Source organism: Rhamphochromis longiceps, linkage group LG18, assembly GCF_057381845.1.
Source record: "Rhamphochromis longiceps isolate RC_006_pf linkage group LG18, R_longiceps_female_GT1.1, whole genome shotgun sequence".
NCBI lineage: Eukaryota > Metazoa > Chordata > Actinopteri > Cichliformes > Cichlidae > Rhamphochromis > Rhamphochromis longiceps.
Genome location: NC_140574.1, coordinates 30,820,300 through 30,842,819, shown reverse-complemented (window position 1 = coordinate 30,842,819; position 22,520 = coordinate 30,820,300). Strand labels below are relative to the sequence as shown.

At 38.1% G+C, this 22,520-nt stretch overlaps 2 protein-coding genes and 1 long non-coding RNA gene across 3 annotated transcripts; 2 read left to right on the top strand and 1 right to left on the bottom strand.

The window, feature by feature from the left end:
- The first annotated feature begins 709 nt into the window (after window positions 1–709).
- Window positions 710–5,768, top strand: LOC146648685 (cAMP-dependent protein kinase inhibitor alpha-like). Its single transcript, XM_085390219.1, has 3 exons — window positions 710–1,018; window positions 1,436–1,626; window positions 2,943–5,768. The coding sequence occupies exons 2-3, from the start codon at window positions 1,464–1,466 to the stop codon at window positions 3,014–3,016; spliced, it is 237 nt and encodes a 78-aa protein (XP_085246345.1). The 5' UTR covers window positions 710–1,018; window positions 1,436–1,463; the 3' UTR covers window positions 3,017–5,768.
- A 493-nt stretch (window positions 5,769–6,261) lies between these two features.
- lyn (LYN proto-oncogene, Src family tyrosine kinase) lies at window positions 6,262–22,357 on the top strand. Its single transcript, XM_085388592.1, has 13 exons — window positions 6,262–6,448; window positions 10,031–10,167; window positions 10,599–10,641; window positions 11,393–11,498; window positions 12,790–12,888; window positions 13,007–13,110; window positions 13,262–13,411; window positions 15,382–15,534; window positions 17,713–17,895; window positions 18,037–18,113; window positions 18,418–18,571; window positions 20,235–20,366; window positions 21,212–22,357. Exons 2-13 carry the CDS (start codon window positions 10,036–10,038, stop codon window positions 21,412–21,414), a joined length of 1,536 nt encoding a protein of 511 aa, XP_085244718.1. The 5' UTR covers window positions 6,262–6,448; window positions 10,031–10,035; the 3' UTR covers window positions 21,415–22,357.
- LOC146648684 (uncharacterized) lies at window positions 14,176–15,008 on the bottom strand. The gene is made up of 3 exons (XR_014908426.1): window positions 14,644–15,008; window positions 14,440–14,557; window positions 14,176–14,308 (listed from the first exon to the last, which is right to left on the bottom strand). It is a non-coding gene; the product is annotated as an uncharacterized LOC146648684 (long non-coding RNA).
- Window positions 22,358–22,520: the final 163 nt, after the last annotated feature.

Genomic DNA, 22,520 nt, shown 5'->3' with positions numbered 1-22,520 from the left:
CGTTCACATGTCTACATGCGATAGATATTTACATTAACAAGAAGTTGGACAGGTGTAACTAATAAAGTGGCAAGTGAGTGTATATTTTCAGTATATTTTCTTTCTAGTCTTCACTGTTTAAAATGAAAAAAAAAAGAGTGCTTTATGTCTGGAAATATTTGATAAATAATATAGGCCATTTACCTTAATAAAAAACAAAAAATTGGACTGCAGCTAACTTTTTTTTTCAATAAATAATTAATTATTTCCATGAATCAATTAATCTTCTTTTTTTATGTCCATAAAGTCTCAGAAAATATTGTCATTTTTATCTCGGATATGTAAAAGCCTTTCACAACAAAAAGCTTGAGGCATTCAATGTTGCATGATAAACGAAAGTCATTTCATAAATGTTATTCTTCTTTTTTTTTTTTTTATTAAGAATAAAAAATAAAATAATAATTTAAATAACAATAAAATTTTTTATAAAGAACTAACACTGAATAAATTTCGAATGAACCTACATTATAGTGTATTTATTTTCTATGTTAAATAATGGATATATTTGAGTTTAGTGTTTTGGTTGTCATTTTTACGAGGTGACGTGAAACACATCATAAGCATCGGTGCTGCTCAGAGCTCTCTCCTCTCATCCTTTTGTGCCCGCTGTCCAATGAGCGATCAGATACGGATTGCCGTCTGCTCATTGGTCGCGAAGGAGGAAGATGCGGCGGCCATGGAGAATAGATTAAGGACTTTTCAAACCGTCCTGCTGGTGTGATTGATATTCGGTGATTTCAAGCCCGGGCACATCGCGCTATGTAGCGTAATCTCACTGTGTTGGTACCGAAGTCTCGTTGCTTGGCTTCGGTGGTTTTTTGGCCACATATACTTGTAGTTTATTCCTTTGGTTTTGTGTTGTTTGTTCTGTTTGGTCGTTTGATATGATGTCGGGCCCGTTGTGCTGCTTTGAGTGAAGTCCCTCCCTCCCTACACAATGTAGCGCCGAGTTCTTCCAACAGATACGTCATCACTGAAGGTAAGGAAATACTGAGAACCGGACTTAAACGGAACGAAATCCTGTCACGTGTTTTTGTGGTAGACGGACTTCACCTGGTTCTTGACTTGAGGACTTGAAGGCCTGCTTTATGGCCGGATTACCAAAGGACCGAATAGCTGTGCAAATGAATGACACAAGATTGTTCAGGCTTAAGACAGAGAACACTGACACACGTGCCTCCCTGCGCAGGTACAGATATTTAATGGTGGAATTGACTTATTAAAACAACACATGGTATCCTTATTGCCTCTTTTCGTGTCGTTTGTAAAGTAGCACTATCATAATATCACAAGACCTTTCAAGCAACCCTGCATTACACAATGAGTTGCAAAAGTACACACTGTGGTGTGTGTAGGTGAACCACTGAGAGTAAATGTACAGCTGCTCTTCTTGTAGGTGTTGCTGTGTGAACAATGCGTGAGCGATGTCTGATGTTGAGGCCACATACGCAGACTTCATCGCTTCTGGCAGGACGGGCCGGAGGAACGCCCTGCATGACATCCTGCAGAGTCCCACCGACCCTGAGGGAAGAGAGATGCCCCTCACCCTGTCTCTGTCCCAGCTGCACATCAACGCAGGAGGAGGAGGTAATACGCTACACTGATTTGTTTGGGGTGTACCACCCCTGGGATCGGAATCAGAATTTAACTGTCTGGTCGCACAAAATCCTGTATATAAATTCCACTCTGTTTTATTTATATAGGGCCAATTTACAACAAGGTAAAGATGCTACTGTACTACTACTGTAATCAAACAATCCTCTGTGAGCAAACACTTGGCGACAGTGAGAAGAAAGAAGTTCTTTTAAACAGGAAGAGACCTGGCAGAATCAGGTTCAGGGAGGAGAAGCCATCTACCATCTACGCAGGAGTTTAAGATGGTTATCAGAATAATTTTTATTTGGCCTAGTTTGTGCACATAAACAAGGAATTTGACTCTGGTTCACTTTAGTCTCTGTATCCAAAAAAGTTTTTAAATAGGCAATAGATAAATAGGCATATATCTATATATACAAGGAGAACATACATATGAGGACATGGTTAAAAAAAGTAAGGAAAATAGAAGTTACAGAACATCTTAAGAACTTATACAAACTATAACAAATTTAACACCTTTCAATTTCAACGGAAAGCTGAAAAGTAATGCTGCCTTAACACATCTAAAGCCATGCACCATCCCGAGGAAGTCCAGAGGATCTGAAAAGGTAATGCTTAGTCTTCACTGTGAAAATGAGAGCCAAACTTCTGAGGTGGTCTGTACCAAATAGCAAACCATAATAGTGATCAGATAAATGCTCCAAAAGGATACAACAACACACACAGTGAGGAGGTCCAGTCTAAGGACTCAGAGCAGTGGACGTGTCCTAGCAGGCAGCGATCAGCTGCAGCTGCCTCAGTTATGCAGGTGGATGAGTTATAAAATATGGGAAAACTACACATGGAGATCAAAGCCATCTTTGAGTGTACTCACTTTTAGAGTCAACCTCATCTAGTGCCACCTGGAGGAACTGCAGTTTTTGCCACTCCCTTGTTGGCTTCATTTTTCAGCTCTGGAGGGTGCTCCTTGCACCGACCTACACTAAAAACTTTAAAATCATTATTTTTGTACTTTAACTAACCCAAACAAAGGTAGAAATGAGCCCTGCTATACTTCCTACCACCAGGAGAAGTAATTATCTTTTGGTTATATAAAGAGGGCGAGGACAAATGAAGTGGTTGTTCCAGTTGAAGAACACATCTAGCAGAAGAGATAAGTTATTGCAAACAGTGGATGTTATGGTGTATTTTACTCTTTTTTTTTTTCTTTTTTTTTTTTAAAGCAATAATTACACAGCTGATAGCATCCAGAAAGTTTTTAATGTGGTGTTCTAACCTGCTTTCTTTTTTTTTTCTTTTTTTTGTAGATGGAGACGACACTGAGGACAGCCAGAGCTCCTCCTCTTCGGCTCAGAGGGAGGCGGAGCAGAGGAACAGCTAACCTGCAGCACACTCCAGCCCGCAGACAGAGATTTGCAGGATGGAGTGAGGCTCCCACCATGATGAACCTGTTTGTCCAAAGTGGGCTGGTGGCTGGAGGGTAGTACCGTCACTGCTGATATGCCTTCAAGCAGGGCACAGTCTTCCAAATTCAACTCGAGAAGTGCTGTAATGTGAACACCCAGTGTGGCTCTGCTGTGCACTAGAATAACAGATTGATTGCAGGGTGCTTTTCAGAATCGGGGGTAAGCAGAGAGGCCAATTTGTAGCTCTTGTAAAGCTAATTTTATTTTCAGTCTTAGTTACTAAACAATATAGGTTGGGGGACTGAAATACAGGAAGAAAATAGACGTGGCTCCTTTGTGAGTTTTATAGTAGTTGAAGCAATTTGTAAGACCATGTGCTGAAGTAATGTGCTGAAGTAATGGCTCACAGTGGGAGTAGCATGTCTGTAGAAGTAGTGGTGCTGATAGATTGTACTGCCAGTTAATGGCTTTATGCTAACGCTAAGTTGATAATATTGCAGAGGAAAATGGATTGGGCTGAAGTAAACCTGAGAGGACAATGCTGCGGTTTGACTTCTTGTTTATATGCTGAAGAGTGTGTTCACTGTTCTGTACTGTAGAAAGCAGCAGGATGCAACAGAGCAGTAGCCTTGTGGTCTGTTGACACCAATATTACTTAATATTGCACTTTCAGTCAGTTTAAATGTCAGTCGCTCAGTGATTAAAGATTGATGATATACATGTTTAAAAAAAAATGTTTATACTTACAAAAGGGTTTTTTGGTTTTTTTTAACAATTTCATTATCACGACCTTTGAAGAATGGTTTGACATTTTTGTAAATGCATTTCTTCACTTTCTTGCTAATGAAATGATAAAATGTCTATGTGCTATATAATGCATGTAGCTAGAGTTTGTCTTAATAGCCACCAGGGGGCAATAGATGTGGTTGCAAGATCTCAATCTGATGTCTCTGTGCTGTGTTTTATGTACATCATAATAATATTGTTGGTCCAGGATTAACATAGCAACTGAGCATTCAGTTAGCACTTGCTAAGAAGCTAGTGAATGCTGTTAAAAACTGTCACTAGTAAACCACGAGTCATTTGGCTAACAGCAAACCTAACTTGATAATACAGTTATTATTATAATTATTTAATATATTATATATATATTATTTAATATATGGTATTAAATAATAAGTAAAGCACTTGAAATTTTTACCATTTGATCCAAAAGTTGTTTTTTTCTTGACATTGTAAAGCTATGACATCACAAGAACATGACTGGTCAGTTGCAATGTTGATCCCAGATGATGCAGGAACAACAAGTTATGACATACCCCTGTTCCAAGACGATTTCTAGTCCTATTGAGGTCTTTAGTGGAAAATGACCCCCAGACATGGCCTCTAAAAACTTTCCTGCTGTGTTTATGGGCTCAGCCCCTCATATCAGGTCATACCAGATAAAACACTGAGTCAGTTTTGTAAATTATGGTCATTTTAAGTCTTGGAAGGATTATTAGGATCTACTCATTGACTAATAACTCGTTAACCACTGAGTGTTTGCTTTCACACTGACATCCAATCCTCTCTCTTAACCTCCAGTTTCAAAAGACCAAGACAGTGATGACAGAAATGCTTAAAGTAGGAATTCAGACACATATGGGTGATGTTGTCTGGTCTATGGTTAGCGCTGAGGTGGCCTGCAGATGGACATATTGACTAATATGAAGTAAACAAATGAATTAGATAACAGAAACGTCCTTACAGGTTACAATTAAAAGATTAGCATAAAAAAAATTCACCCAAATCTTACATTTTGCTAACTGTCAGATATGCACACAGGTCACTGATAAAAACCTGTTGCATTTGAATCATGTTAAAATAGTATAATGTAATATCATATATGGCATTGATGAGCTGTTTTGTCACATAATGTTGCTTGGATCAGAGCTGTTGGCTTCACATTATAATACACTGGCCCCACATTACCTTCACTTTTTAGCGTGCAGGGGGATGAGAGGTGACGTGACCTCCAGGGAGTGCGTAACCAACTCTATGAGATAATTAAGGATTCTAAAAATCATAAATCTTGCAACACTACTCTAGTGTACCAGTGAGCTGCAAATTAGCATAATAAACACTCTTTATACTTGACAGCTAAGCTAATTATCTGCAGGCTCCAGCTACATTGTTAAGAGATTGATCTTGTCATCTGTCATCAGTTCACTAAGAAAGTGCATTGCCCAAAATGTCAAACTGTTCCTTAAATGTAGATATGCAATACACTGCGGAGCTTCCAGGATTTATAACATTGTTTGTTTGTTTGTTTTCTGACACTGAGCCTGAGCTATGTTCCTGCTACTGTGTGTAATAGCTAGCTGATGTTATCATCTGTACAGACCACCACGCATGCACAAAACTCTGTGTTGTCATTTTCTTCACCATTTTTGCGAACTATAACCTTCCTGTAATCCTCCAGCTTGACAGTAAGTCAATCATACTGAAGATAATGTAGCTATAAATGTTTATTTTGTAATCCTCACTCAATCAGGTGTTTAGATTGTAAACTGCCATGTAACTGTTTCGGGGCTCACTCTGGTTTCAAATTAGACTGTAAATGCAGCTGTTCAGCATGTTGGATTTTGGCAGGTGCATGATTCTGTGAAATTTGTAGATGTTTGTCTGAATGTGCATAACCGTATTTTCTACTCTCCGTGTCAAACAAAGTGAAATAAACTGGACAAGAGGGAAAATGCAAGTCTTCTGTGCTGCTGTACGCCTGCGGTTTGACCAGCAGGTAGCACTGTGGGAGAATTTATGAAACGTGCATTAGACTTCAACTGTGAACAACTAATGTATATATATATGTGTATAGAATGACTTATTTAATTATTGTTTTTTCTAAAAAGGACATGAGAGGAATTTTTAAAAATATTTTTTAACAGGATTAGATTAAATTAAAGGGATTCTATGACACACTGGAAAATTCTCCCCCACTTCAGGTTAAACGTATAGTATTTCCATACGTGTAGCGCTGAAAGGCCATCTGTCTGCTGTGTCTTTCAGTCTCTTTCACTCTGTGTGTGTGTGTGTGTGTGTGTGTGTGTGTGTGTGTGTGTGTGTGTGTGTGTGTGTGTGTGTGTGTGTGTGTGTGTGTGTGCAGTGCTGATTATGCAAATAATCATTAGACAATTGTACCAGGAAGTTTCACTAAGAAAGAAAAATCCCCAACCAGTTCCTCATTCACTCATTGGTATAACAGTCCAGGTCGGCCAGCTGACCCACTTGTCAAACCACCTCAACACCAACGCACTGCATGTGTCACCCACTTCCATGTCAAGCACAGAGAGGACGTAGCTGAGGAGTGAAACGGCTCTACATTTTGGATTAACCGTTTTCTTAACCAAGGATACAGACTGAGACAGGTAAGCTGTAATGTCCAAGTGACATCAGGCAGACGCATGCTTGGTTTACACAGACGCATTAGGAGAGGTAAAAGTGTATGTAACTTTTTTTTATTAGTAGGAAAAAAGTAAATGTAAGAAGTTTTATTAAATTGATTTTTTTTTGTTCTGTGTTTTTGTGGACGCTTTATTCATTAAGCACAATCATAACTCACATTAAGTATAATTAGTTTAAGGAAAATTCTCTACAGTGCAACATGTTTAAAATCAGTGCTTTATTTTCTATTATAAAAGTTTTATTCCTATGGTTTCATGTATGGTATAGCGACGGATTAAACATTAAAATTCACTGCATTTATTGACGTATCCAGACTTTTCCTCAGTCTATTGCAAAAGGAGGAAGTGTGTGTCTGTGTGTGTGTGTGTCATAGTCCAATATATCATGCGTGTGTGCCCTTAAGCCTTTCAGACCCCTAGTTTCCGGCTGTTTGCTGACAAGTTAAAAATATAACAGAGGCACTGAACCAACAAAGTGCAAAACAAGCCTGTGCAAACCTGCCAAACCGCTGGCTAATGCATTCACTGACCTTTTTCTACCAAGAAAAATATGGTTTTACCATTTTCTTTACATTTACTCCCTGCCATCTCAGTTCACAAATGTGTTGTAGGCTGGTTTTCAGGTGTGCTTGCTTTGTATTTGCATTAGGTTAATGGTGTGTCCCCCCCCCCCACTCAAACAACTCAATTCAGGCCAGCTAGGTCCAGCAACTTTATTCAGCACTCAGTCTTTCCACATGAATATAAGATATTAACTATTTTTAACGTTATATGGTAGGATAGCTGTGCTTTGCTATCACCGGCAGCCTAGAAGCAACAGAAGTAAATGCTTTTAGCATGCAGAATGCAAGGTTTTGGTGTTGGTAAAGAAAAACTTTGGTATCAGATCAAATATTTCCAGATGAACCCTATTGTTGGGATTTGTCATATTTTCTTCCCTAAAATATACTACCTTACTATTACTGATAATAATGTTATCAAGTCAAAATTTCATTTAAGCTGTTTGGCTTGGTCGAAAACCTAATATGCCTCAATATAATAACCTAATAATATTTCTGCCAGCCTAAGCAGCGCTTTCTCCAATTAGCATACGTACATTAGCATTAGCAAAATCAACATGTTAGCGCCAGTATGAAGAGCATGTTAGCTAGCACTAAAAAAACAAAAAACAAACAAAAACAAACAAAACAACCCACGCTAATTCATTTTTTGTGGGGGTTTTCTTTCTTGTTTTGTCCTGTTTTATTTTCTGACTTCCCTAACACAATTCATCAAAGAATATCTCATCTCCTTAGAACTTCTGTTCTAGCTTTTTAAAAATTTTAAAAGGCTATTTGCTGACCTACAGGACTAGTTGAACATGTTCCCCTTTTCTCTGCAGTTCAGCTGTGCACTTTAGTTTCCTGGAGAAGGACAGAAGCTTTTTATTTATTTATTTTTCCGTTGTACTTTGAATAACAGATGTTAAAAACCAACGTGCACTTCTGCTCTACAGCAACATGTTTTGTTCTTTTTTTCCCCTTTTTTTCCCTGTAGGGAAGCACTCAAAGTTGATTTGACCTGGTTTAATTTTAGTGCTTTATATGTTTGTGCTTTTAAGCCATATTGCTTGACAATCTAAGTATAAATGGTTTTAAAGGTGGTGTTTCTCACGCTCATAGGAAGTTTAGTTTTAATTTAGACAGTTACTCATATATAAAAATCCTTTTTATGTTCACACATTACCTTTGTAAAATATTTTAATTGTTAAACTCAAGGTACAAATATCACTTTGTTTGTCCTTAAAACTACAATATAGGAGATACATACTTTTAATGTTTTTGACTTTTATACATTTTAAAACTTATAACACCTCTCTCTCATAAAAACCAACATCACCAGTTAAAAAGATGTTGTTTTTTCTTTGCGACTTTGTCATCTTTGTGGGCATGTGGTCAGTATGTGCGCATGTAGAAAGCAAGTGCACATTGGTGGCGGTGGGCTTCATGCTGGTTAGCTACCCACACAAAAGTCAAAAGAAGAAAAAACAATGCAGCAAACTGCAGCAATACATGTTTGATTTCCCTGAACAGAAACCACCATTGGATAAATTGCAGCCATGTCAGAATACAGGGAAGCAGCAGTGACATTGTGACATATTTTTTTCTAAAGAACTACTTTGAGACATTCACATTTTTATTGAATTTTCGTTGAGTTACAGCAGTAACTCAAAGTTACTCAACTCAACAAACGTAGAATTTTTCACCTGAAATATTAGAGTTTGTGTAAGAAGTGCCATGGCTAATGACATTTAGACTACTGGAAACATTGGTTACCATGGTGTTGCTGAAAGTTAGATTAAAAGACTGTTACCAGTTGTAATCTTGTTAAATATATAGCTGAATCCAGCAAGTCATTAGTCTAGCTTAGCATAAGCTTTAATGGTGAATAATGGCTCTGCCAGAAGCTTGAAGGTGGCATTCAAAGCTCACAAATGAAGATATGCATTTTGGACTTATATGTATTTTAAACCCACCCAGGTCTGATATAAATGATACAAAGCGTGTGCTCAGTCCACAACCTGTGCATGTAAAACCTCATCAGGTCTTGTAAGACGCTAATGCTATGGATATAGAGGCAGAAGTAGCAGAATGTCTCATTCAAGTCTATTTTGGCTACACTGCATCATCAAATCCTCCCTGTTCTGCTTCTCGTTTTTACTGAAAGCTCTTTTCCTGAAAGTGGCAAAGACAGCAGCAGCTTACTTGGTCAATGAAACATCCCTAAAAACAGAGCAAGAAATTAAAACGCATTGTAGACAGAACAGTCTGTGTTTTGAGCAAAATGGTGGAAAAAAACACCCATCGTACTGGACATACTTCCCCATATAAATATGATAAAAGTTGGGTTTTTTGTTTACACCTTTTGATGTATGATTGAAAGAGTATTACTCAGCAATGCCTTTGCACCCCTATTATGTTAACAATCCAGTTAGAGGTCGACATCATTATTTTTATATATCTGGTGCTAAGTGGTGCTGCACCTTTCCTGTGACATTCCCATAAGATGTAAATCAGAGTGCAGTATAAAAGTCAGTACAGTCAGTGGTGTGGTGCGGCTGCGAGGGAGGCAGCTGGACAGCATGAGCAATCACGCCACATTCACTTATAGGTCCTGATGTGGTTGGTGTTAGTGTGTTTGACTGCGAACTGCAAAGCTGCAGCCACGTGCAAGGACAGCAACGGTGATAATAAAGATGCTGAAAAGCATGGAACCGAGGACAGGTCTGCCGTGGAGTTATTACAGTTACATTTGCACATGTGCAGCAGTTTGTTTTTGTGAAACAACTTATTATTCTCACTTCTTGTTATCTTCCCCTTTATGTTGAACTTATAAATAACACTGGAAACATGACACCAGTTTGGATCTTTATTTTCACATGTAAGAACTGAAGAGTCACAGGTGTCTGCTGCCACACTTTATACGCATTGTGTTTTTTCAGCAGGTGTAAATGGTATATTTGTAACAGCTTTTTTCAATCTTTCTTTTTCTCACTTCCTCGTGCAGACAGAATGGGCTGCATGAAATCCACGCTAAATCAAGGTCTGAGCGGAGGTGTGGACCAAAAAATGGGCCAACATGCTGTCCATTCTGAACAGTCACGCTATGTTAGAGACCCCACCTTTAATCCAAAAGTCAACACGGTAAGTAGTAAGACTTGGGTGGACCTTACACTCAAATCTCAAGTGTGGTTGAGTGTTAACAGCAACAAAATCGTTAGATAACAAAAAGTCAAATCATAAATGGAAAGCATGCTATTGTTTTCATTCAATCAAAAATTGACTTATAATCGTCATTTGGTTTTTTCGTCATTATTGTATTGTATGAAGAACAGAATGATTCAGTTTTCTTTACATATTGCATCAAAGATATGACCTTTCTTTTTGTTTTTGAAAAAAGTTGCTCAATGTTTCCTGCCTAATAGAATTTCCCATTTGCAAAAGATGACATCTATTACAAGGAAATGACAAAAGTCTGTGCAAAAATCTCTATGTAAATAATGTCTGCCTTAAAATAATGGAAGTAATGATGATAGAATGACACTGTGTAACTTTAATATTGTTTCCTTTTGCAGAATAACTCACTGTTACCGGGTCAGGTGTTCCAAAAAATGGAGGGTACGACCCTTTCTTCCTTGTTTTTTGTTTATTTATCTGCTGTCTGTTCATTGTTTCGTACTACTATACCGTACTTCTGGTAACACCTGTATGTGGTAGCTTCTAAGGTAATAGGGAATTCACTCACCTCAAAGTATGTATAGTGAAACAGTTAGGCCCCAGAAGTCCTCATAGTCATGAAAGACAAAATCTTCATCTTCTTTTGTTAGTTTTTTAACTTTGACTCATTTTGAGATTTCACCGGCAAATTTTGACTGATTCAAGGTTTATTTACTAATTTAGCAAATTCACTAAGAAAATTATTCTAAAGCTAAACTTTAGAATAAATAAACCAGTCAAATATATGAGTATAGGTTAAAATAGAAAGTAATCTTAGTTATGATAGTTTTTATTTAGAAAAGAGATCCTTATAGGAAGGCTAGTCACTACATTTGACCATGTAATTTTCCGCATTATATTAAAACTCTTTTATCTTAGCAATGTACACAAAGGCGTTTAAGTACATCCAACGAAGTTGCAATTTAAACATAAAATTATCATTAGTCATTACTGATTGAGACTACAGCTACTTATAAGTAGGTTGAGTAAACTGATAAGCTAGGTGCATGCCCTATAATTGCTTCTGTCTGACGTTTCTGTACATGTTGTCCCCCGTGTCTTTACATAGTTTAAAAATAGAACAACCTTTGTATTGATCTATGAGCCTATTTGCATGTGTTAAATGATGACAATTTTCTCTTTCCTATTTCAGAACAAAAGGGGGTGGGTAAAATAGTGGTTGCCCTTTTCCCATATGAAGCTGTACATCCCGATGACTTAGGATTCAAGAAGGGAGAAAAGATGAAAATTCTAGAAGAGTGAGTGTCTGGTATTTATGGTACACTGATTCATTCTCAGAAAATGTGTCATCATTTCTACAAATGGCAAGAATCACTTCCACTGTTATATATAGCCCCCCAGTTTTAGATAGACAAACTGACACCCTTTTACATATAAAGATTATTTTTTACTATTTGAATAAAAATTCTTTGTAGTCTGGATTTTTAATCAGGGGCTAGAAAGTGAGAGCGTATTTCTCCCATATTGGCTTCTCTTCATTGGCTCTCTGTTTAATGCCGATCTAAAATTCTTCTCCTCACATTGAAAGTGCTGGACGATCAGGTCCTGTCTTATGTTAAAGACCTCGTCGTACCACATCATCCCAGTAAAGCACTTTATTGTGGTTCTTAGAATATTTAAAAGCCTTCAGCTTTCAGGCCCCCTGTCTCCCTGTCCTCTCCCCCAGTCAGTCAGATGGCTTCTCTCTTCACTTCACAACTCAAAAAATTCAAAGCAAAAAATCCCCAAATTTCTTTTTATTCTTTTTAATCATGGCCTGGTTCCTTCCTTCTCTATATTTTGTTTCATCTGTCCAAATTTTGTTTAGCTTTTGTGGCAAGCTTAATCTATCCCACCAGTGACACTCCCTGAGTGTTCTGAACCCTCTATATTTTCATTTAGAAAGCCATTTCTCAATTGCAGACTATGGCAGTTATACAAATATCCTCACTGCGTGTTCTTCTTGACTTGGTTGTGAAGCTATTTTTCTCAACCATGGGAACAATCTTTTCAGCATGCGCTTAATTTAGGATTTAGCCATTGCTAAAGTTTTGTGCCATCTCTCGGATAGGCTTATTATGTTTTTTCAGACTAATGATGGTCTCCTTCACTTGCAAAGACATCTCTTTTGGCTTCATAGTTGAAATTACAGTGACAAAATATAAAAGTTTAACTTGGTAAATCAATTTCAGATATTATGTCTTCTTCCTCTGTGATGTCCAGTAACTTTTGAGCCTCTGAAAATGAGGCTGAGGATGTATGAAAATGACTGTAAACTAAACAGTTAATGCAAAATTTTTGTTATAAAAATATCATATACGTTTTATAAAAGATTTCTGCAATGTGTGAATGTATTTTAGGCTAAATTACTTGCCCATGAGACAAAATAGCATTTCAGTTCAGAAATAATATTTCTCTGAATATAGGAATTACACTAAGTTAAACGATGGAATTTAATTTTAAAAAATCATCTTTCAAGACCTTTTCAGAACATCTCTGTCAATGCAAATGATTGTTCTAAAATGTATATGTATATTTATGAACTGACAGACATGGTGAGTGGTGGAAAGCGAAGTCTCTGGTAAACGACAAAGAGGGATTCATCCCGTCCAACTATGTGGCTCAAGCTGACACCATGGAGACAGAGGAGTATGTACTTGTTTCCTGATATTACTTCATGTTATTCAGATTACATTATTCATTTTTGCATTCAGCATCAACATTATGTATGTTACCAAATATTTATTATGTTTTTTGTTCCGTGCAGTTGGTTTTTCAAGGACATCACAAGGAAGGATGCAGAGAGGCAGCTGCTGGCACCGGCGAACAAGCCAGGCGCTTATCTAATCAGAGAAAGTGAAACATCAAAAGGTATGGCTACCATGGTAGCTCTGAGATACCGACATACATTCAGCAGCATTCTCCACTTTGGACACGTGGAGTTGTGACATTGTGTGTGCTTGATTTGAATGATCATGAATCACCAGTCACTCTTTTTTTTTTCTTCATGATTTTTCCACAGGGAGTTACTCGTTGTCCATCAGAGATGTGGACGCCCAGGGAACAGACTCAGTGAAACATTACAAGATCAGGATGCTGGATAATGGCGGCTGCTACATCTCTCCTAAAATCTCCTTTCGGGATATTAGCAGCATGATTAAACACTATCACAGTGAGTACAGTGCAGCCAAAAGTCTGTTTTCACACTAAAACGTTGTATCTGTGAAATATTATTTTATATGGGAAAATAAAAGATTAATTTCTACTGCAAATCCATTTACAGTACTGACTATTTATTACTGCAAATAAAAATAAAGTAATAATAATGTAAATTAAGCAACCTAATAATGCTATAAATGTAAAAAAAAAACTGTAAATAAAAAATAATCTATTATTAAAATACTGAATACTGTAGAGGAAAAACAGCAACACTGTAGCCACTTTTACAGTAACTTCCTTAACAACCTTTTCACGGGGTAGCGTGCTCATTAGTGATGGGCAGATGAAGCCCCATGAAGCACTGAAGCTTTTCATCCAATTGGTTCACCCCAACGCGAAGCTTCATGAAGCTTCATTTGCTCTAGCAGGACACCTACTGGACGTAAAAATAATAGCTGGCATGAATTTGAAGAGTGTGGCATTTTGCACACAGCCTGTAAATGTCAACAACAAAAGGAGTGTGTAAAACATGTATATTGTAGTGATGGCAGTATACTGTGTATATTTATAGTGGCAGTATGGGAAATGATTATTTGGAAATGCTTGAAATGGAAATGATCATTTACTGTGAGGTGAGGTGTGGTTGGGGTGTGGACAGTGGTTGTGCTTTTGTAACGTTGAGGTATGGACAGCTACACACTGAGGCTTTGAGCCTCAGTCCTGCCTGTTCACATTTTATTCTGTAAAAACTAAATTTTCACTGCTTTTATGACCTTTTTAGTGGGGAGAACATAGCTAGGATTTAATGATTTAACAAATCTTTTGAATCCTTTGTCCTCCACAATGCTAAATGGCTGGGAGTCCTCAATCACCATGCTGACCAGGTCTTCATCTATTTGAGATTGTTCTCCTGAGGAAAGACAATAAAGACAAAGCACAAATATAAATATCACATACGTAACTTATAACAGTTGTATAATATTGTTATATCATTTAGTAACATTACTGCATGCTATATTATCATGGCATTTGATGGCTCACCTGGTCTTGCTCCACAATCGGTGTCCCCCTTATTCTCATGCAAAGCTCTGTAGTGCCTAAGCATGGATGAGGTGTTGTTGTTATATCCCAGCTCCCTGGCACATAGAAAACACTTCACCTTGTACAAAAGTCAAGACAGCTCAACATAAATTGTATTGCACCATCAGTATCATGAAAATACATCTTCTGTAGAAATTTACATACCTTGTTGGGAGGAATAAGATCAAAATGTTCCCACACAGGGGAGGACATCCTCCTCTTCTTAGCTGGCTCCATTCTCTCCTGACTTTCTCTCCTCACTCTCATAAACCTCCAAACGGTCTCCAAACTCTCACTAACCGCAACTCTCCATCAAACACCCACATTGTGAATGAAGTCTGAGGGGTTTATATCGCTGTCATATCTCGCGGCAAAGTTCGAACCACTTCATGAACCAGTCACGTGGTACAGCCGGGCAGCGAGGCTTCGGACGTCATCATTTTCAGCTCCTCCCATAAATGAAGCAAGCCTCGATACGCGCTTCGCGGAAACGCCCCCTCCATTACTCGACACACGCTCCGAAGCCTCGATACAGAACGTCCCATCACTAGTGCTCATACCTCTTCTAATAAATCTCATATATTCTGTTTGTCCACATAAACAAGTTTTAGAAACATACAAGCTGTGGCCTTATGTAGAATTATGCTTTGTATGTAAATGACTGTATGATTTCTCTGGGTGCTTCCTTTTTGCCTAATAATGTGAAACAAGTGACAAAAAAGAGCCAGCTTTGCTCCCTCCACCTGCTTCCTATGTTTGTGCAAAGCAAAGCTAGTTGGTTTCCAGCTTTTGCTCTACACTTGCTGATCAGAGAACAATGTTGATCTTCTCATTACAAAAAGATTACACATGCTATGTTATTGATTAGGAAGACTGAGCACTGTCTGTGTGTGTGCCTTCCAGACAAACCGGATGGCCTGTGCCGTAAACTTGAGCGTCCTTGTGCAAAACCCAAAGCTCAGAAACCTTGGGATAAGGATGCCTGGGAGATATCCAAAGACTCTATTAAGATGGTGAAGAAACTTGGAGCAGGCCAGTTTGGAGAAGTCTGGATGGGTGAGTAGAAATGACTTTTATGTCCAAGAGTTGACAAGGGAAGAAATTGCCAAAGAAAGGGAACGCACAATGATTTTTACCACTCTAGCCCTTCAAATAAAGACCACAACGAGGTCCCTTTAAGATACACGAGAGTATTGTTTCACAAAGAGCACAAGAGGTAGGGCACGTGGCCTTTTATCACTTTTAATTATTACCTCATGAATTCTATGACATTCCCAGCGTTATTTCCGAGAAGGCAGCCGGCCTGTAAGTGGCAGCTAACATGGATTTGGCACTTGACAAGAGAAAATCAAAGACTGGGAGACAGCAGATAAGTAACAAGGGAGCATATCTTTTTATGAGCTCCTTTATGAAGGAACAAGATTTCTAATTCCCTTCTATCATTTACAGTAAACACAGACGCAGGGAAGTGAGCGTTACAAGGAAGTTCCATTTCCCTCTAATTAAAACAAAAATGACTTCCTACTTTTGTTGTCCATGAGGTACAGGACCGTGCTCTGTTGCAAAAAAACCCCCAAACCTCGACTGCCTGCATGTCTGCCTCTGCTCAGACCATCTCATTGATGTGTCGATGAGTGCTGTCGTCTGTGGAGGAAATGTTTGAGTCCGCGGGGTGATTTGCGTGTGAGGTTTCAGAGGAATGATCACAAACAAATAGATGCGTATCATTTGTAAAAAGCGCTACCGCAGAGAAGGTTTTATTGCACAGTTTCATGAACAAACCGAAGCTGACTTTGTTTTACGGCTTTTAAGTGCTTTTTTCAAAGATTTTTTGTTTTTTGTGGCTTCTGACTTACACAACTGCTTTTTCACTTCGTTAAATATAAGGGGAAGTATGTGAGAACAAGTGTGTTGCCATTTGTGCCGTCTCTGTTAGTGGGAAATTATGTGATAGTTACGTCAATACTTCGAGGTATAATTTTAACTTCAACGACGACAACTGTGTCTGACATCACTAACAGCATCTTTACAATTAGATTCAAAAAGCTACACGTGACGAATTTATAGAGGTGTATTCACTGTGGTTTGCACTGAGGTCTGGGATAATAGAATAGAATAGAATAGACTAGAATAGAATAGAATAGCACTTTATTGTCATTGTACATGTACAACAAAATTATGTAAAAAACAAACAAACAAGCAAGTGCTACCATTACAGAAACTCCGCTGACTAAATTTACCAGTTGGCAGTACATCCATAACTGACTCTGAAACAATAAAACTCTGTGAATTATACACAGAGGGAGTTATAATAAAAGTTCAAACTGGCCACAACTCACCTTACATCTTTGCATTCAAACTGACGTACTGTATGCAGTTTCCACGCTACAATGTGACATTCAATCAACCCATAAATCATATTATTATTATCATTATGTAAGGCAACAACTTTTCCTTTGTTCTTGAACCAAAGTCACAAAAATGAGGTTTTTGTCAGGATCTTATAACTCGAAGGGAACAAAGCTAACACAACCTGACCCAAGGGTGGCCCAAAGGATCTTTAGAATAGCTCTTCCAACAAGTCATGAATAAATAATGAATGCAATGGAATTTGCGCAGCAGTTGCATTATCTAAAGCAGATATGTTACTGCACCTGCCAGGATCTGAATAAAAGTTATGCAACTTTCAATCTGGGTGACAGATAATATTCACACCTACCTGAATTACCAATAACAGGGTGTTTAACGGATGGAAAGGGTGTCATGCCTGACTTCGTAATGACACTGAGTGTTATGAGTAGCAGCAGATTCCAACATTTGTTCCGTGGATTCTTGTTTCCTTTATGCAGTTTTGTGGAATATTCATTTACAGATATGCTGCATTACATCATAACTGAAACCAGCTTAAAATGGAAACAAAAATCCACCTTTACAAACACTGTAACATGCAAACAAATGTGTCCAGTCATGCATCAGTGGTCAGCTTTTGACAACATGGCATATTTTTCTCACCTGTCACTGAACGTTAAACAGTAAACACAGTGTTTTCCTTCCCGTTCTTTCCTTTAATTTGCATTTGTTTGGTGTAGTTGTTTCAGTTTCCTCAAAAATTTTTGTGGAAACGTATTTGTTTCCACAGGGAAACATTGAAAACAGTCCAAAGCCATGTAGCAGAGCATATCATGTTTTAAAGTTCTTCTTTCCCCATGCTTACTCTTCACGTTCTCCACTCAGCATACTACAACAACACAACCAAAGTGGCAGTGAAGACGCTGAAGCCGGGAACCATGACGGTTGAAGCTTTTTTGGATGAAGCCAACATGATGAAGACTCTGCAGCACGACAGGCTGGTGCGGCTCTACGCTGTTGTCACCAAGACAGAACCCATCTACATCATCACTGAATTCATGGCAAACGGTAAATGCCAAAAGTCTTTAGAAAAACTAAACTGGTTATTATGAAATTTTGTGGCCTAATCACAGAGTCGACACTCCAGTATAGGCATAGATGCAGACATGCAAAGCACTGACGCTGTTTTCTGTTCTGTCTCGTCTTTAGGGAGCCTGCTAGACTTTTTAAAGAGCGACACAGGATGCAGACTGCAGCTGCCCAAGCTCATTGATTTCTCTGCACAGGTGATTACACCAATATGCTTCTTTGTGACCTCGCTGCTCACTTGTCTCACTACTGTGAACCCTGCATACTTTCACTTTCAAACATGAGGTTGTTCTGTCCCAGCATCACACTGGCAGTGTCCATCCATCCATCCATCCATCCATCCACATAATCTAATAACAGATTGTTATTATTTGCTTGTAATTGCTTGTAACGGGGGTGATTATTTTTCTTTCACATTTCTTCTGTTTTATGTAGGTTTTGATTGTTTTCCCTTTCACTCTTATGCTTAAGACTACACACCTTCCTCTTGCTCTGTTACAGATAGCAGAGGGCATGGCCTACATTGAGAAGAAGAATTATATTCACAGAGACCTCAGGGCGGCTAATGTCCTGGTGTCTGAGAGCCTGCTTTGTAAAATAGCAGATTTTGGCTTGGCGAGAATCATTGAGGATAACGAGTACTCTGCCAGAGAGGGTAAGTGTGTATGTGTGTATGTATGGGTATGTGTGTTTGCGCATATATGTGTATGTGCGTGTATGTTTGTGTCTATGTGTATGTGTGTGCGTGTGTATGAGAATTTGAACACGTCTCCACTTTTTCTGTGGAAGGGGGCTTTCCCAGCACAAATGAGACACTACCCTGGCTTGATGCTTGTGACATAGTGAAACAAAAAGCCCCTTTTGAGAAGTGGAAGCACCCGCAAAAATTTATGTTGAATCAGACACTTTTGGTTTCATGTACCAGTCGCTCCACTTTTGTCTCACTGAAATCACACCACAGTGACCAATACCTCTGATGCCCCCAAACTACACTACCTCCTTTCACACTCTCACAAAGTTAAAATGAAGCAGGGAGTCCTTTTGGTACAGCCAACATTTCCCCATCATTCGATTAGAAAAAATAAATAAATAAAATGTCAAAAATTAAACATAGTTTTAGAACTATTTTCAGTCAAATTTTGGAAAACTGAATTGTCTTTTCATAAAGTTTATACCTACGCAGTATGGTTTTGATTTCACACCTGTAACATGCCACAAACTGGAGGACAGCGGAGGACCGGAACCGAGCTAGGAGACTGATGTGTGGGGTTAACCACCATTTCCAAAACACTGACCATTTAGTGATTGTGACATTTCAAACATTTGGAATGAACAGGGTTCATGCTCAAATTGTGTACTTCAGAAATAAAGTCTCAGTCTTAGGCGTGGTCAGGGAGGTGACCGAGAACTGGGCTGCTTCTGCAGCTGAGCTTTAGAAATCGTTTTGATAAGCGGAACCGTATGGCAGAGCAGCTAGACAGAAGCCAGAGTGACTTAAAGACAGCCCACACCCTGCCTTTTTTCATACAGTGCATTTCAAGAATTACAAAAGGATGAGATAAAGATTCTGTCGTCAGCTGAAACAGAGTGAAGTGTTTAGGCAGCAAAAACAAAAAGTGTGGTAAACAACAGACATTCTGAAGAAACATCCTGCAGAGTTCAGAAACCTGAGACTTGGATGTCAGTTTGCCATTTAGCACGGTGGTGACCATTTCACTATAGCCAAGACAAGAGTGAAATGGAGTAGAATTTTTGTGGAAAGATGGCAGATGCTTGTCGTGTGCATTGTATTGGGTGAATCCCTTCTAATATAATGAAGAAAGGATTTACCAAAAGAGTCTGTGCAATGTAATCAATGAAACACTGAGGACGTGGAGTTCTTTTTTTATGAAAGGAGAATCAGGCAACAATGCTAACCACTCTATCACCATGTCATCGATGACCGCTTTCATTACTTAACTTTTAACTTATATGGTGGGAATTTTTCAAAAACCTGTTTTGGCCTTTTTAATTGTGGGGGAAAAAAATCATTCATAGTTCATATTTTTCAAATTAAAGTAACTGTGCAGTAAAGTGCACGAGGAAGTGTCTGAATGCTATTTCTCAAGTGACTCATGAAACCTTATGAAACCCGTGTGATCACTGGTCTGGACCCAGGATGCTGAAACTATTTGCAATTGACGTTTTGAAATAAATCCAGCTACACAGATAGAATCTAAAACCTCATTTACAAAAACAGAACAGGTGATCTTTGGGATTGTGTGAGGGAATAATAGAATTATAATTTCACAGTGTCTGTTTGTGTGTGCATTCCACAGGAGCCAAATTCCCCATCAAGTGGACTGCTCCAGAGGCTATTAACTATGGCACCTTCACCATCAAATCTGACATGTGGTCATTCGGAGTCCTGCTCTATGAGATTATCACCTACGGGAAAATCCCTTACCCAGGTAAATATTAACTGCAGCACTGTTGATAACTGCTTGTGCATTTTAGTTTTTGGTAAATAAATAATGACATGGTGTCATGCTTTGCTGTTCTTCTGCACTTAAATTTACCTAACTTTAAGACCTGCTGATAACCAGGTTAGTTTTTATTATGTCCTGCCATGTCTTTTTATCATGACTATATAAAATGTAATGCATTGTCATGGATTAAAGGGCCTTGACCTATTAAATTAAAATATTGGGTTCAATAATATGATGGTAATTCTAACAATACAGAGTTCAGATGGAGAACCGTTTGTATTAGGTATGTTTTACAAGTAATATTTATTCATTTATGGTTATTACAGATGACTGAAGCTAAACTAAAAGCTGATACTACTTGTAAAAAAAAGCACTTTAAATAACTAAAAATAATGCAAACTCAGAAAAAAAAAAGAAAGCTAATTTAAATCATTGTGCACTTATAAAATGTATTCAGGAAATCATTTAAATTTAGTCCCTTTTTTGAACCCTGTAAACACATAGGCATCACAAGCCAATGTTTATTGAGACTCTGGTATATGTTTGTCGAGACTCAGGTCTCTACATGACTGAGTGAAGTGTTTGTGTTGATATTTTTATTGTATTATACTGGTCTGAACTTCATAAACCTCTCCCCTGACACAGCTAACTGTAACCATAACTTTTATGACCCAGCCTCACTGAGCAGTAAGGCGCTATGCTGAGAAAGACTGCCCTCTGCTGGTGACTTTTGTGTTCTACTTCGGGTTGAGAATGTGACGGCGAGTACAAAAAGGTTCTCATTGGAAGCCTTTCCAGCAGTATTTACACTAATTTGGTGTCTGCAGGCATGACTAAAGGAGAGGTGATGTCCTCAATACAGCGCGGCTACAGGATGCCTCGGCCCGACAACTGTCCCACTGAGCTGTACGATATCATGATGTCCTGTTGGAAGAACAGACCTGAAGACAGGCCTACATTTGACTACCTACAGAGTGTCCTGGATGACTTCTATACCGCCACAGAGGGACAGTACCAGCAACAGCCATAGATGGAAACAAAACTGGAGAGACTTTTGGCACATAATAAACTAATAAAGGTTATCTTATCTTATCTTATAATGCAAGCAGCTTGTAAATAGCTTTATGTTTGGACCTACTGGAGATATGTGATTGTATTTTCTATGTTTATATTCATGTATATATGATACATTCTGCAGTAAGCTGTGTGATATATTCACAGTAGACAAAATATAGTTTGCATGTTCCAGAATATAATTTACTGCAGATTTTCAGGGTGTGTAAATATGAGGTTTTGTGCAGTTAAGCCTCGGTGATCTGGAGGAATTTTACAGAAGTAAAATTGTATCATATTATTTGTACTTTTGACACTGGAGTCTTGTTAATAAGTGTTTCAATAATTAGGGTGTTTGTGAGAGTTATTGAACAAACAGCAGGCATTATACAAAGAATTTGTGAAGCAATGATATGTAGGTTAAGAACACACTTTGCACGCAGTGCAAATTTTAAGTGGTGATATTTTGGGTTTACAAGCGATGGGATGAGTTTCTATGAGTTTTTGAGCATTGATTTTTCATAAATTTTAATTACTTTACAAGAAGAAATGGTAAATGAATATACACATTTTTACTCAGCCATACCACTCTCTTCAAAAAGATTTACATGACGATTATGATTACTCTGCATTTTTATTTTGGCATGAGAACTTACTTCTTCACAAGCTGCTCTTACTAAATTAAAACAACGGTTTTCTTGTTTTTGTTGCTTACTGTTTCAGAGACTTGTTGATGCCCCACTTCATATTGAAGTGCTCTAGCTCTTGCTTGTTTTTTTCTTCATCACATCATCATTTCAAGTAGGCTTTGTTATTAAAAGGATATTTATGTTTCTTTTTAAAAAAAATAAAGTGCAGTAATTGTTATGCTGTATTGAATGCCTTTGTACAAATGTGAAAAGAGCTTTAATAAATGCAGCAGGTAGCATTGTTTCCTTGGTGACAAATTTATACACTCTAATGAATTTATAAAATTAGAGATAATTAATATATTCAATTATAATTCAGTTAATTAATTCTATATGTGCTTGTCAAACGTAAGTACTGTACCTCGATAAGTTTTTTTTTCTTTCCTTAAGTAAC

Coding starts and splice junctions, on each gene's coding strand:
- LOC146648685 (XM_085390219.1), top strand. CDS start 1,464: ATGTCTGATGTTGAGGCCACATACGCAGACTTCATCGCTTCTGGCAGG. Junction 1,627..2,942: donor CATCAACGCAGGAGGAGGAG/GTAATACGCTAC, acceptor TTTTTTTTGTAG/ATGGAGACGACACTGAGGAC.
- lyn (XM_085388592.1), top strand. CDS start 10,036: ATGGGCTGCATGAAATCCACGCTAAATCAAGGTCTGAGCGGAGGTGTG. Junction 10,168..10,598: donor TTAATCCAAAAGTCAACACG/GTAAGTAGTAAG, acceptor TTCCTTTTGCAG/AATAACTCACTGTTACCGGG. Junction 15,535..17,712: donor GTTTGGAGAAGTCTGGATGG/GTGAGTAGAAAT, acceptor TTCTCCACTCAG/CATACTACAACAACACAACC.